Below are 14,213 nucleotides of genomic sequence, written 5' to 3' on the forward strand. Positions count from 1 at the left end.
CGCAAATTGCATAAAAACGCATCAGCACATCACAGCTTAATACTCACTACTCACTAGTACTTTTAAAAGGGCTACTTTTTATACATATTTTAAGTACGATTTACAACAGTTATATTTGCTCTACTTGCACTACATTTTTGGGCAAGTAATGGTACTTTTTCTGGTGTATGATTTTTCAGCACTCTTTCCACCACTGTTCACGACACACGCAGTGATCTCAGATCAGTTCATCCAGATATTTTAATCTGATTCACAAACTTGTTTGATGAACCAAATTAGCCAGAGATTAGTTATCAAGATTAAAGGTCCAGGACCAGCAAAATCATCTTAGACCATTTAAGCGAGGTACGAAGAATGAACCAGAGGTTACCAATAGTTTTCAAAATATCATTTTTTTTTTGTGTATTCAACAGAAGAAAGAAACTCAAACCCTTTTGCAACTGGGGTTAAGCAATAGCAGATATTTCATTTTTGTGTGGCAGATCATTTTAAGAATGTATATGCAAACTCACTCATTGACATTGAAAAATTAATTGTTTCTTCGGTGCACCGCGATGCAGACGTGTACAATTCGGTATCAGTTCAGTAATAATCATAACCGGTTATTGTGTACTGACGTCATTTATCTCATACGTGATATTGCGCCGTAGCTTACTATGGCGAGGGAGGCGAGCGCGAGTAATTACAATGCTCCAACTACTAAAAAAACGCAGAAACAATTTCATTGCATGTGTGTTTGCTGGATAGTCTTTCACTGACACTTACAGTAGAAACCCCAATAACATTGCGAGAATGTAATTACATTGAGAGAATGAAAGTAAACTCCATTTCACCCTCTCACTTTGGCCCATTCGACTGGCTTCGTGATCCTCTTGGCTGTTACAGCGATACTTCTGGATTTCTCCACCGCGTCTCTCATGGATCAGCTGTGATTGCCAGATGTAGCTGACTAATTTAAGCCCAAAAACTATCCAAAACCGCCCAATCTGTAAAGTAAAATATAAAAATGTGTATAGAAAGCATAGTCAATATATATATATATATATATATATATATATATATATATATATATATATATATATATATATATATATATATATATAATTTTTTTTTTTTTTTTTTATAATAATATTATATATAATTTTCAATTTCAGGCACAACAATGAGCTATCCAGGCTATCCTCCTCAGTCCGGCTATCCTCCTCAGGGTGGTGGATACCCACCACAACCAGGTGCTTACCCTCCTGCCGCAGGAGGTTACCCACCTCAACCTGGGATGTACCCTCCACAAGCAGGCGGATACCCTCCTCAGCCTGGTGCTTATCCACCACAGCCAGGTGCTTTTCCAGGCCAGCCAGGGCAATATCCTTCTGTTCCCTCAGGTGAGCCACTGTAAAATAAGGAAACTGCACTTATCTGAGTGTTAGCTGGGTAGATGATTTCCATATGTGTACACTGCCTTATATCAAACTTGATGCTGTTTGTATTTGAAATGCCTATCAGGTTTAATGGACTTTCAAGTTCAAGTCATAAAGTCAATGGACAAACTAACTTTGCTTAGTGCCGCTGGTGATGAATAGTTATGTTGACATGGTAATGTGGAATTCTTAGGTGGAGCCAGTGGGAAAAAAAGTGAAGGAGTGACTAAATGTGCAGTTAGTTAGAAACACAAACTAGCTTCTAGCATTGTCTTGCACTGACTGACATTCCTTTGGAGGCTCATCTTTTGAGAGGCCTAGTCACTGTGTGGGTTTTTGTGCCAGAGGTCACATGGATTACGTTATTGAATGAACACATATGAATGTTCTTTTGGGAGGAGTCCATTAGCTTGTTGACTAGTGTCACACATTTTCCATAATCTGGTTGCTTTATCCATTTTGCCATAGCAAAATATGCTTTGTTTGTTGTGTGTATACATGCTAGCACTTTTGACCTTGCTTTGTTTTGTTTACCAGCATTGCTTTAGTCATAAAAATGTTCAAAGCTCTAACGATTTGGTCACAATGATTTTACGTGTGATTTGGTTTTCAGATCTGATCTTTAGTACTGTCAGTTTGAAAGTGATGAAAGCTGATCTGTTCTGACCGGGTAACCAACATCCGGTGGATCTACATCAGTACAAAATCTGACAGTAGCTGTCAGTTTAAGAATTTTGCCTCTGTTTCTGTCTATTATGATCTCGCTGAAGTGCTGAACTCACGAAGCACAAGACAACATATACGCTAGAGGTGTTGTACATGCTCATGTTGTAAAGCAGAGGTGTCCAATACTGCTTCTGGATTTTAGCTGCAACTAACTCTCCTGGAAGTTTCTAGCGATCCTAAAGACATTGGTTTAGATGTGTGTGTGTGTGTGTGTGTGTGTGTGTGTTTGGGTTTGAAAACAAAAGCAGGATAGATACCGTGTTGCAATAGACACTTTAACTCTAACTTCTCACTAAAAATACCACCAAAGCAGTAGAAAACCTTGGTCAAAAACACACAAATTGACACCCAAGCCGAACTTGAGATGCCATGTTTTATTTATTTTTTTGTCAGAAATGGTTTTTATAGGATTGGGGGATATTAAAGGCATCAGAATAATCTTTTTTTTACGTCTATGTATCTAGACTGCTTTCAAAATTCGATCAGAAAAAGGCACCCATCTAGAAAACAGAATTTGGAATGGACATCCCTTGATGCCTTCCTATTAGTGCTGGGATGCTAAATCGCTGTATTGTGATTCATGGATGGATTCTTAGATTTTTGGAATGCATGGCGATTCTCTCTGGAATTGATACTGAGCTTAGTTTTTAACAGCAGATGGCACTTTAGGCTATTTTTTTTTATCATAATCTCTTAATGGGCATGAAGATGAATGCTAATGCTTTCAGTCTGTATTGTAAGTGGTCAAATGTACTTGCGACAGTTTTTCATTTTTTTTTATTTTATGGATTAATGTAAACAGCTCACTATGAACACTCTCGTTGTTCATTTTTGTTGTCATAAAATCACTTTATTGATGATTGTTTTATGTTTAAGTGCTATGTGTAAGGATCGGATGTGTAAAGTGGGGTGTTTGGTATGCATACAGTGCCATATGGTGGTAAAAATTAAGCTCATAATCAATTCAAGTGAGAATTGCAATGCATTCTGAAAATTTCAGAATCAATGCTAAAATTGAATTATTTCTTAATTTGCAGTGCTTCCATTTGTTCTCCCAACTACTCTTTCCTTGGAGTTCTGCCTCTGGTGGCAGCAGTTTAGAGCTTGTGAATGCAGTCTATGATATGTGAGGTGTAACAGAATTTGCGTAAAGGAATTTCATAATTACCAATTAGTTCATAAAATGTTTTAAAACACCAGATGTCAGGTTCAGACTACACAATATAAGTCTGCTTTTTGCTTGATTAACTAGACGTAGAGTGTTGTGGTGATTTGTACAGTATACAATAATGGGCATCTGGCCATACATATACTTAATTTATAGGTATATTTCATGCAATGTGTGATAGTGGTCATCAACCAGTACCTCATCTAGGATACACAATGATAGAAAGACCAGCATACTTTATTGTCTTTCGTGACAGGTTTAATCAGGTGACGCTGACCAATAAGAGCAGAGTATCAGTTCCATACACCAGTTTAAAACATGGCAAAATGGAAGGGAAAAGGTGGTATTGGTTTAGTATTTTTCACAAGTACAAAACAAAAGGGATCATGTTAATTTGCACATTTAATGCTATAAAAGCATGAACAACCACATTTTTGATAAAATGGCTGTATTTGAGACTATATTTGCATATGCGATGCAATCAACACAGTGTCACTGGAAATCCAACAATTTTTGTGTAACCACAACATAAGTAAACATAAGTTTGACTGCAGTATCTAGCATGACAGCAACAACCTTTGTTCGTTTTCACACTAATGATATTTACATTACATCATCAACATTATATTGATGAATAAACGATTATTACACCACAAAATAACACTTATCAACATGATGTCTATAATTTTGTAATCGAATACATTTCCCTCAACTATCTATGGCTATATGGACAACTTTTCTGACTTGGACAGTTTGCAGTTAGCTCAAGTTGTACTTGAGATGCAGAGCTCTCAATTTTGAGTCTGGTGAAGCAAGGATCCACTAAAGAGATAAAAGCAATGTAAAATCGAGGTAAAACAATGTGGTCACTATGTACTTTTCTCTTATTTTTGCTTCTGTAAACACATGTTGGGATTATAGAAGTGTGTATATCAGTGATTCGTTAGGCGATTTGTACGACAAGTGCCACCTTCTCGTGGAGAAGGTATACAAGAAGGAGGTGTATCTAAAACGTACAAAGCTAAGTGATGTATTTGGGATTTGCAAAAATGTAAATGACGCCCTCAAATATATTTTTCTTCTGAAATGTTCAACAAACATACCCAGAGCAGCGTATTCCAAAAATTGTCTGTAAAGTGTATTTCCAATGAGCCTTGATTGGATGCAGTGGCATATGGGATAATGTATTTCAACATCAGGCATCATGTTTATTCACCAAGGAAATAGTAATGGTGTTTTGACATGATTGTAAAAATCACTCACTTTATTATTTTCCAGAAAAAAATTCTGCCTTAACAGAACAAACTGCATGCTATTCATACTTAATATATTAAATACCCCTATTATGGGTTTTTTGAAAATTACCTTCCATGCAGTGTGCAACACAGCTCTAAATGAATGAAAACATCCAGTTGAGGTTTAAATCTGAAAGTGCACCTTGTTTAAAAAGATTTTTTTTCTTTTTTTTTTTAAATAAAAGATTCGACTCGAGTCATTTAAATGATTCATCATTCGTCTGGATCTTTTGCCTGTTCGTATCAACGTCAACACGAAACGATACCAAATATGAAGTGCCGGATCCGGTAAAATGTGAATGCGCTTTCCCCTTCAAACACTAGCAGAGTGCGGGTGTGTGTGTGGGATTGATCATGACTGAATGAGTGAACATTGAGTAAACGTTCTGGTGATTAATAGAATAACCTATACCTGCAATAGGGGATTTGTCAGCTGTTTGTTAAAGGAAGGATCAGAAAAGACTATTAATGAATGGGACTTTTCAGAGCTGGACAGGAACTTTATCAGAGATCATGGATTCATGGATCAGTTTCTTCCTCCATTTCACAAGTGTAAGTGCGGTTTAAAATGGTTGCCTCGTTGTTTTCCCTAGCTAACAAAATATGTATTTAATTGTGTTTTGTTACTTGTAATTGCTCCACGCTGGTTAACTTTTTATATTCACATATTGCGTCTAAAGCCACGTTGAAAACGTGGCGCGTGCTGCTTTCTTTACAGATTTAAATACATTTGTGAGCTTGCTATCCTTGCCGTTTGTCGTTACTATGGCCAGTGTTAGCCGTTCCTACACGCATACAGCAGTCAAGTTTCAAAATAGTTAATCTTTTGCCACTGTGTATTATTACTGAATGTGTGTCATTGTTTTTACTTATGGTTAGGAATAGAGCAATATGCTGGTGTTTAACTGCATTGATTTAATGCACTCCTGCATTGGGCTCACACATGTACTCTGCACTCTGGCTACTTCAACAATGTTGATAAGCTATGGTGGGCATTTCTCTTTGTCTCGCGCTGAATGCAGTCGACCTAACAGACTAGGTCATCGGACCAATCAGCGCAGATTAGCATCGTGCTAAGGATGGGTTTTAGAACAAATTAATCATTGAACAAATCATACGGGAGTTGTTGGGATAATTAGGTCTACATAAATGCATATTATAAGGCAAGGCAAGTTTAGGCAAGGCAAGTTTATTTATATAGCACATTTCATACACAGTGGCAATTCAAAGTGCTTTACATAAACAGGAATAAAAGAAACAAGTATAAGAGAAATAAAAACAAATAATAGAAATGGTAAAAATAAAAATTAAATAAAATAAAAGCTGATAAAATGTGTTATAAAAGAATTAAAAAGAAGAGAAAAACATAGTAGTTCAATCTGTCGGACGTAGCACAGTGCTCATTCAGTAAAGGCACAGCTAAACAGATGTGTTTTCAATCTTGATTTGAACGTGCCTAATGTTGGAGCACATCTGATCATTTCTGGAAGCTGATTCCAGCAGCGAGGGGTGTAGTAGCTGAAAGCCGATTCACCCTGCTTTGACTAAACTCTTGGGATTTCTAATCTATTTGATCCTAAAGATCTGAGTGATCTGTTGGGTTTGTATTCAGTGAGCATATCTATAATGTATTGAGGTCCTAGGCCATTTAGTGATTTATAGACCAGTAATAATACTTTAAAATCTATTCTGAATGTAACTGGGAGCCAGTGTAAAGACCTGAGGACAGGTGTGATGTGCTCTGATTTCCAGGTTCTGGTCAGAATTCTGGCCGCAGCGTTCTGGATGAGCTGCAACTGTCTGACTGTGTTTTTGGGAAGGCCAATGAGGAGGCCATTACAGTAATCCACCCTGCTGCTGATAAAAGCATGAACAAGTTTCTCTAAGTCTTCACTGGAAACAAAGCATCTAATTCTTGCAATGTTTTTGAGATGATAGTATGCTGATTTACTAACTGCTTTGATATGACTATTAAAACTCAGATCTGACTCCAGAGTCACACCAAGATTCTTGACCTTATTTTTTGTTGTTTGACCCTTAGAGCCAAGGTACGCATTCACCTTGAGAACCTCATCTCTGTTCCCAAACGCAATCACTTCAGTTTTCTCTTTGTTTAACTGAAGAAAGTTTTGGCACATCCAATTGTTAATTTCATCAATGCATTGGCAGAGGGTGTCAATGGGGCTGTAGTCATTAGGCAGTAAGGCTAGGTAGATCTGAGTGTCATCAGCATAGCTGTGGTAGGAGATTTGTTTTTTTCTCATTATTTGGCTCAGAGGGAGCATATAAAGGTTGAACAGGAGTGGTGCCAGAATCGAGCCTTGTGGGACTCCACATGTCATGGGTGTCCACCTCGACCTATGGTCACCTATACTGACATAGTAACCTCTTCCTTCAAGGTAAGATCTGAACCATTTGAGGACCATCCCAGACAGCCCAACCCAGTTTTCCAGCCTATCCAGAAGTATGCTGTGATCGACAGTGTCAAATGCGGCACTGAGATCGAGCAGCACCAGCACTGTTAGTTTGCCTGAATCTGAATCGGATGTCATTGATTATCTTTATAAGGGCGCTCTCTGTACTGTGATGTGGTCTGAAACCAGATTGAAAATTGTCCAAACACCCCTTGAAGTTTAAGAACTTGTTAACCTGGTTAAAAACAACTTTTTCAATGATTTTGCCAATGAAAGGGAGATTTGAGATGGGCCTGTAATTGCTCAATATGGTGTTATCCAGGTTGCTCTTCTTCAAGAGGGGTTTAACAACTGCAGTTTTAAGTGAGTTAGGAAAAATCCCTGAGAGAAGTGAAGCATTTACCACTTTTAGAAGATCCACTTCTAAACAGGTAAACACCGACAATGAAAGTGTTTTTTTGACCTTGCATGTATATCAGCATGTTGTTTGAGACCACCGAAACCAAAACTTTTTAATGCATAATATGGGCTCTTTAAGAAATCCTTCTTTGCATCCAGTGTTGTTTATATTCTCGTTTACGGTAGAAAAGTCAGTAGTTCCATCTTCTCAATGACATGAACATCATTATAGACAGCAAGCAATTATTGGTCATAAAACAACATGAAATTCTCATTTTCAAAAAATAACATTAATCAAAAAGTGACAGAAGTATGTAATTTAAACCAAGCATCAAGTAAAATGGCATAAACTAACAAATAATGTTTAAATACTTTAATTAAAATTTAGTATGTAACACTACTAAGCAATTTCCAAAACATTTCAATGTCATCTAATCAAATATAAGCAAGAGTAAGTAAAAGTGTATAAAATCAAAGTAAATACTTAATAATAAATATTGTGGAGAATTTAAAACCTGGCATTTTTATCACCATAAGAAAACCTGCTGCTCTGAATTCAGCAGTGTTTCTGTATTGTCATATTACATCAAAATAGGCTCAGAACAGACAGGATTTTTTTACAGTTACAAGACAATGCAGGGCCCTCAGGGCACTGCACAGAAAAAAAGATCAAAAGTTGATGTCTAGATTATTATTAACCTGACGTATGATACACTGTGTATCTTGATTTCCTGAGTGAAAAAGAAATGATGCTCACAGTCCATAATTTTTGTGCAATTTGACACGTGAGACAGAGTAGTCAATAAGCAAGACGCACTGCAGTAATTATGTGGATTGTGAAAAATAGGGCAGAGCTATTATAGATGCATTGTAGGCAATGGATTGGAGAAAAGACATAGAAAAAGTAAGAATAACCTGAGATATTGGCTGAAAATAAAAGTAATTTCACTGGCAGAGAAAGTGATTATATTTTTCACTTTAGAATATTATCCACTATTGAATCATGTACTACCAGGGACATATTTTAATAGAGTAAGCAGTGTCATTTTTGAGTCCATGTTAACTGTGAAGTGCACTGATATTGTTCTGTCATAATTTGTGCGAGCTTTTATCTTTTCTTGTTTCTGTGTTTGGTTGTAGGAGGTTGGGGTGCCCCCATTGGCTTGGATAATTTGCCAAATCCTGGATTTAATGCATCAAATATCCAAGGAATGGTAAGTTGTGCAAAGAATGGACTGTGTATGATGCATAATCAAAAATGACATTGGTCTCTATTCCAAACAGATGCTGGTAATTTGATTCCAGTAAGCATGAAAAGCACAGCCTTGGCTAAAATCAAATCGTATCTTTCCTTTATCAGCCTTTTACAAACCTGGGCTCTTGTGACCATGACATTGATGTCTTGTAATTTATCTGTCGTCAGAATTTGCTTTGACCCCCAACAATTTTTGGTCCTATTCAATTTACTGATGAATAAGTTGATATACAGTATGGTCTGTAATCAAACTTAGACATCAGTGAAAAAGTGAACAAGTGTGGACTGAACTATCATAGCAAAGATCCCCCCCCCCCCCCAAACAAACAAACAAAAAAATAAATAAACATCAATATTGTGTATAGTAGGGGTTGGAATGATTTAAGAAAAAATCTAAGAAAATATTACACTTTTATGGTATGTATAAAACAAAAAAATTTAACATTATTGAGTTAAGAGCATCCTTTACTATTACAAATCATTTTAATGAAGGTAGTAAAGTCTCCCTTTATAAGAAAAAAATTAAGATATGCTTCACATAAAACAACATATAACCGTTTAGCAGACAACAAGAATATAATATAATTTAGATGTGGCAACCAGTGGTGTTTCTTCAGGAATTAAATGTTGTAACAAGCCCTATAAAGTGTTTTGTTTCATTTCTTTTTTTTTTTCATTTGTTTTATTTCAAAATCTTTTATGTTATTTATAAATTCTGCGTTTTCTGAAATCTTAAATGTATTGTCAAAATCAAAGGATATAAAATCAACCAGTAACACCTTAACATTTTAATTAATGTTTTAAAATGAAAACAAAATCAACCGAGCTGATATTCACAGACCCGGCCATAACCAATTTGGCGCCCTTGGCAAGATTTCAGGTGGCGCCCTGTCGCATCGTGGTAAATTCCACTGCTAGTTTAAATATACTCATAAGAAACTAAATAGCTTTGTCTTGGACATTCTTTTATTTAAATAAAGCAATTGCACATTCAAAATACTTAGAAAGAAGGATTTGCAACGGTGGAACTGAGAAACCTCAGCAGCACATCTGAAGACAGAAGAGGAGTATGTGACACCAGTCTAATAATAAACACGTGATTTAAAGAATAAAATAAGATTAATATAAATGAAAAACCTAGAGATACAAGCATGATGTAGACAACTGTATAATACACTATGTAGCCTACTTTTTGTAATATATAGAAATTATATTAGTAATTCATATATAACAATTTAAATTTTATTGTCATTACAGTGAAATGCTAATTAGCAAAATGCAAAAAAAATTTGTGAATTGCAGTATAATATACCATGTGGTAATGCTAAGATACTTTAGACACTATGAACTGTAACACAACAAACAGCTAGACTTACAACTATGGAAAATTAAGAGCATTTTGATTGACTACTACAATCTGGTAAAACATCAGATAACCATGCAAATCAATTAGCGTTATAACACCGAATGCTGCTGAATAGATCTAATATTTACACATTTGCCTTAGGAAGGAATGATGGGGGTAGTTACATTAAAGTTACTTGCCATAACATCTATGTCCTTCCATAACATTAGCTGATGCTAAAACAGATAGAGCTAGTTATTTTTTGATTAGCAAACCATATTATGCCATACCTGTCAACACTGGGATGTAAAAATATGGGACATTTAACAATTATCTTAAAATAGAAGAAGACAGCAAACATTAGAAAATTTTGACAATAAAATAAAAGATTTTGCCTATTAAAATAAATGGCCTATACTGAAATTAAATCAAGTTATAAAATCCCATTCACTTTTTACTGTATTTAAATATTGATTAGCATTACTACAGTTATTTAGTGAAGAGCAACAAATGAATCTCTCATTTTGTTTTTGATAACAGAGGTGTCACTGTAAGAATGCACTGATCTATAGGCTAATAAAAGCATTCCATTACTTTAGTAACTGTTTGTGCTCATTTAAGCAGCATGCATACTGTGCACTGTTTCAGGGGTTGCGACGATCGACGCAGAGCTTTAACGCAAAGAAAGTAATTGCAGATGTTTTTATGAATGTGCTTTCAAGCCAAAATGAAGCTAAAGCACAATTCTCTTGAACAGCTCTTGCAATTATTTCACATTTGAGATCAGCTCTGTGTTGACGGTACTTTCACTATTCATAGAAAGTTTAAACATACAGGGCAACTACTACTACTACTACTACTACTACTACTTAGTAGGCTTTGCACTATGCAGTTAATTTAATGTGGGCTTATTCTTTTCTGAAGTCATAATACCAACTAGTTTTAAGTATAGTGGAAGTTACACTTTTTTTTCTTCCCCCATTTCTGGCGCCCCCCTGGATGCACGGCACCCTTAGCATTTGCCTATACTGCCTATGCCATGGGCCGGCCCTGGATATTCATAAAATCTTCCAATTAACTCTGTTAATTCATTTATTTATTTTCTTTCAGCTTAATCCCTTTATTCATCAGGGGTTGCACAGTGGAATGAGCTGCCAACTTATCAAGCATAGGTTTTACACAGCAAATGCCCTTCCAGCTGCAACCCTGTTCTGGGAAACATATATACACTCATTCACACACATAGGGCTCTAGTTTAACAATCTAGGTGCAAAGTCTAATGCACATGGCGCAAAAGCATTAAGAGCATGTCCGAATCCACTTTTGCTATTTTAAGGACAGAAAAATATGCTTTGCGCCACGGTGCATGGTCTAACAGGGTTGTGCTTATTCTCTTAATGAGTTTTGAGCATAACGTGCATTAAACCAATCAGGATCATCTCACATTCCCTCTAAGAGTCATTGTGTCGTGCCATGGCGCTTTTGCTATTTACATGGCAGACTTTATAAGTGGAAAAACTGAATGCTTCACTAGCAAGAAAACAGTTAAACAGACTATCTGTAGCGCGAGAATAAAGAATAAGCCTCCTCATATTTTACTTTCTTTTTGGTATACTTTTTACTCTTTACATTACTCATTTACTTTCATAGATAATCAAACCATGTTGTACGCAATCGACTAAAGACATCCATTAGCCTACATATTTAATTTAGTTTGTTTCAAAACTATTTCTGAATTCAGTTCTAATTTCAAGCAAAAGAATAAATAAACAAAAATAACGAAGTGTGGTAAAAAAAATATATATATATCCAAACACGCCCTTTTTTTATACCCCATATGGTGATGCATACGTCTCCAAAACAGGTGGACAAATCTAAGCTTGATTTATTAAAACAAATATAAATGTGCATATAATAAATAATACTGCTAATAATATTAACATTATACAAATGCCAATTGTCATGAATGAACTGAAAAAGACCCCTGGTAGTGGTTTTTATATTTACAGTATGTAGAAAATAATAATTTTTGTAACATTTTAATCCTTTAATCCTTTTCATTATGTAAAGATAGTTGTGTATTGCTGTCAGTTCACCTATAGCGCATGTCTTTGGGCTGTGGGGGAAACTGGAGCACCCAGAGAAAACCCATGCCAACACGGGGAGAACATGCAAACTCCATACAGAAATGGCAACTGACCTCATCAGGGATTCAAACCAGTGAACTTCTTGCTGTAAGGCGACAGTTCTAACCACTGAGCCACCGTGTCGCCTAATTCTATTAATATAAAGAATATTAAAATTGTTGTTGATATACGCTCCATTGTACAGAGGTCTTTCAGAGAAATGTTTATTAAATTATTCTGTCAGAGCAGCTGTGCTTGCGTTCGATGCTGAAAACACCAGCGTCTTGCTTGCTTGATTTATGTAGCAAAAGTCTATAAAACAACATGACTCAGAGATGTTCTGAAACGAGCAGATTATTTATATAGGATTCTTTTTCCCTTTTTATATTACAGACACATTTTATATTTAGATTTGAGAATGAGAGAGAGAAAGCAGTCCTGCGTAGATGTTTTTTTTATATACTGTTACAACCCTTGTGTGTAATTGGCTAAACATTGAGCACACTTCTTTTTTCCAAATGGGAATATTTATAAACATGTAAAAATACATATCAGAAAGACATTTCCAGTGTCTTAATTGGAAATTTGTGCAGCTCACAGGTGCAATTCAACCTCTGGGACATACGTGTTAAAAGATAAGAAACGTCAACACACTGCAGCTGAACACACTGCGTTCTAGATTTTGGTGTTGGTGTCAGCAATAAAAAATAATAATAGGTTATTATTGGCTTTGGTTAACCACCGCTTTTTATGGAAATAGCCTTTTCAAGACCTAGTTTCTTTACTCCACCACAGTATTTCAGCATTTAGTGTCATCAAAGGAAACTCAGTACATATGGAAACTCTTCCCACACTTGAGTGTTACTAAACATAGTCTCCGTGACCATTGCCCATGTGCAATGTGATCCAAGAAGTCAACAGTCTATTTAAACAAACCTCCCAATGAATGCACACTTGTTCACAATCCTTCTAATCTCCCTTTGCTGGACCTAATCATGTCTATGTCTATCAGTAATGTCATTTGAGGGCTATATATGTTATATTTCCTGCAATGTCTGCTTTACTGTCCTAATTGTTTTGCTTGCTTTTGCTTTTGTGTTTTTTTTTTTCTGGTCCCTTCAACTCCTTCCATCACAGGCAAATCAGTTTGCAGCCGATGGTGGATTTGCACCAAATCCATCCATGTTCTCTGGTGGCTACCCTGGTCCTCAACCTGGGGGCCCACCAGCTGTCTCCCCTAACCAGCCCTATGGCATGTACCCGCAGCCAGGAGGAGGTATGCCTCAGAATCCTGGAATGGGATATCCTGGAGGGCCACCCCCTGGTCAACAGATGCCGAGCTATCCAAACATCCCAGTGCCCAATCCGTCAGGGCCTAGCTATCCTAGAGCACCCTCACCCAACCCGTCCATGCCCGGATATGGTGGAGGTTATGGAGGAGGTGCACCAGCCGTTCCAGCAATCAGTGTAAATGAACTGTCTTCTTTGTTGTTTGTTTGTTGAATTATACACTAGCTAGCTAAAAAAATGGTTAACTGGTTAAGATCAGGTTAAGTGGTTTAACAATGCCTGATATAAAATTTCTCTGTTAGCTTGGGGTTTTGTTACCACAGGGGATATAGACAGTGACTACGTTTACATAGACATCAGTAATCAAATTATTTGCCTTAATCTGAATAAGACAATAATATGCATTTACATGAGTTGCTTTTTGGATGTTCCTTTTATGATCCCGTTTTACATGTTATAGCACGTAATTGGATTAACATCATTGCATCACCACGCTATCCACATTTCCTTTGGAGTTTCATGTCATTTCGGTGGTTTAATTTTTAATTTGTCAACTTCTGCATTTCTCTGCAGAGACTCGATAAGTACAGAGAACAGCATCAAACAGCCGTGTGTGTATAGACTATCCTGTCACAAAATGCAGCGAAAGTCATACATGGTGAAAATCATACATGACAGTAATTGATTAAGGTGATTACATGTTTAAATTCGGAGAGCAGCATTTACAGCAGATCTTACAGTCCATAATATTGTAGTGATTTTAACGTACTGTAAACA

The 14,213-nt window shown here is 36.4% G+C and overlaps 1 protein-coding gene across 1 annotated transcript in view; it reads left to right on the top strand.

Moving 5' to 3' along the window:
• anxa11a (annexin A11a) overlaps window positions 1–14,213 on the top strand; it is a 44,663-nt gene that overhangs the window by 11,686 nt on the left and 18,764 nt on the right. The window contains exons 2-4 of the mRNA XM_056471494.1: window positions 1,155–1,382; window positions 8,561–8,634; window positions 13,284–13,613. Of these exons, the coding sequence (XP_056327469.1) occupies window positions 1,163–1,382; window positions 8,561–8,634; window positions 13,284–13,613 (624 nt within the window). The 5' untranslated portion in view covers window positions 1,155–1,162. The remainder of the gene's footprint in view (window positions 1–1,154; window positions 1,383–8,560; window positions 8,635–13,283; window positions 13,614–14,213) is intronic.

This window comes from Danio aesculapii, chromosome 13, assembly GCF_903798145.1.
Source record: "Danio aesculapii chromosome 13, fDanAes4.1, whole genome shotgun sequence".
Taxonomy (NCBI): domain Eukaryota; kingdom Metazoa; phylum Chordata; class Actinopteri; order Cypriniformes; family Danionidae; genus Danio; species Danio aesculapii.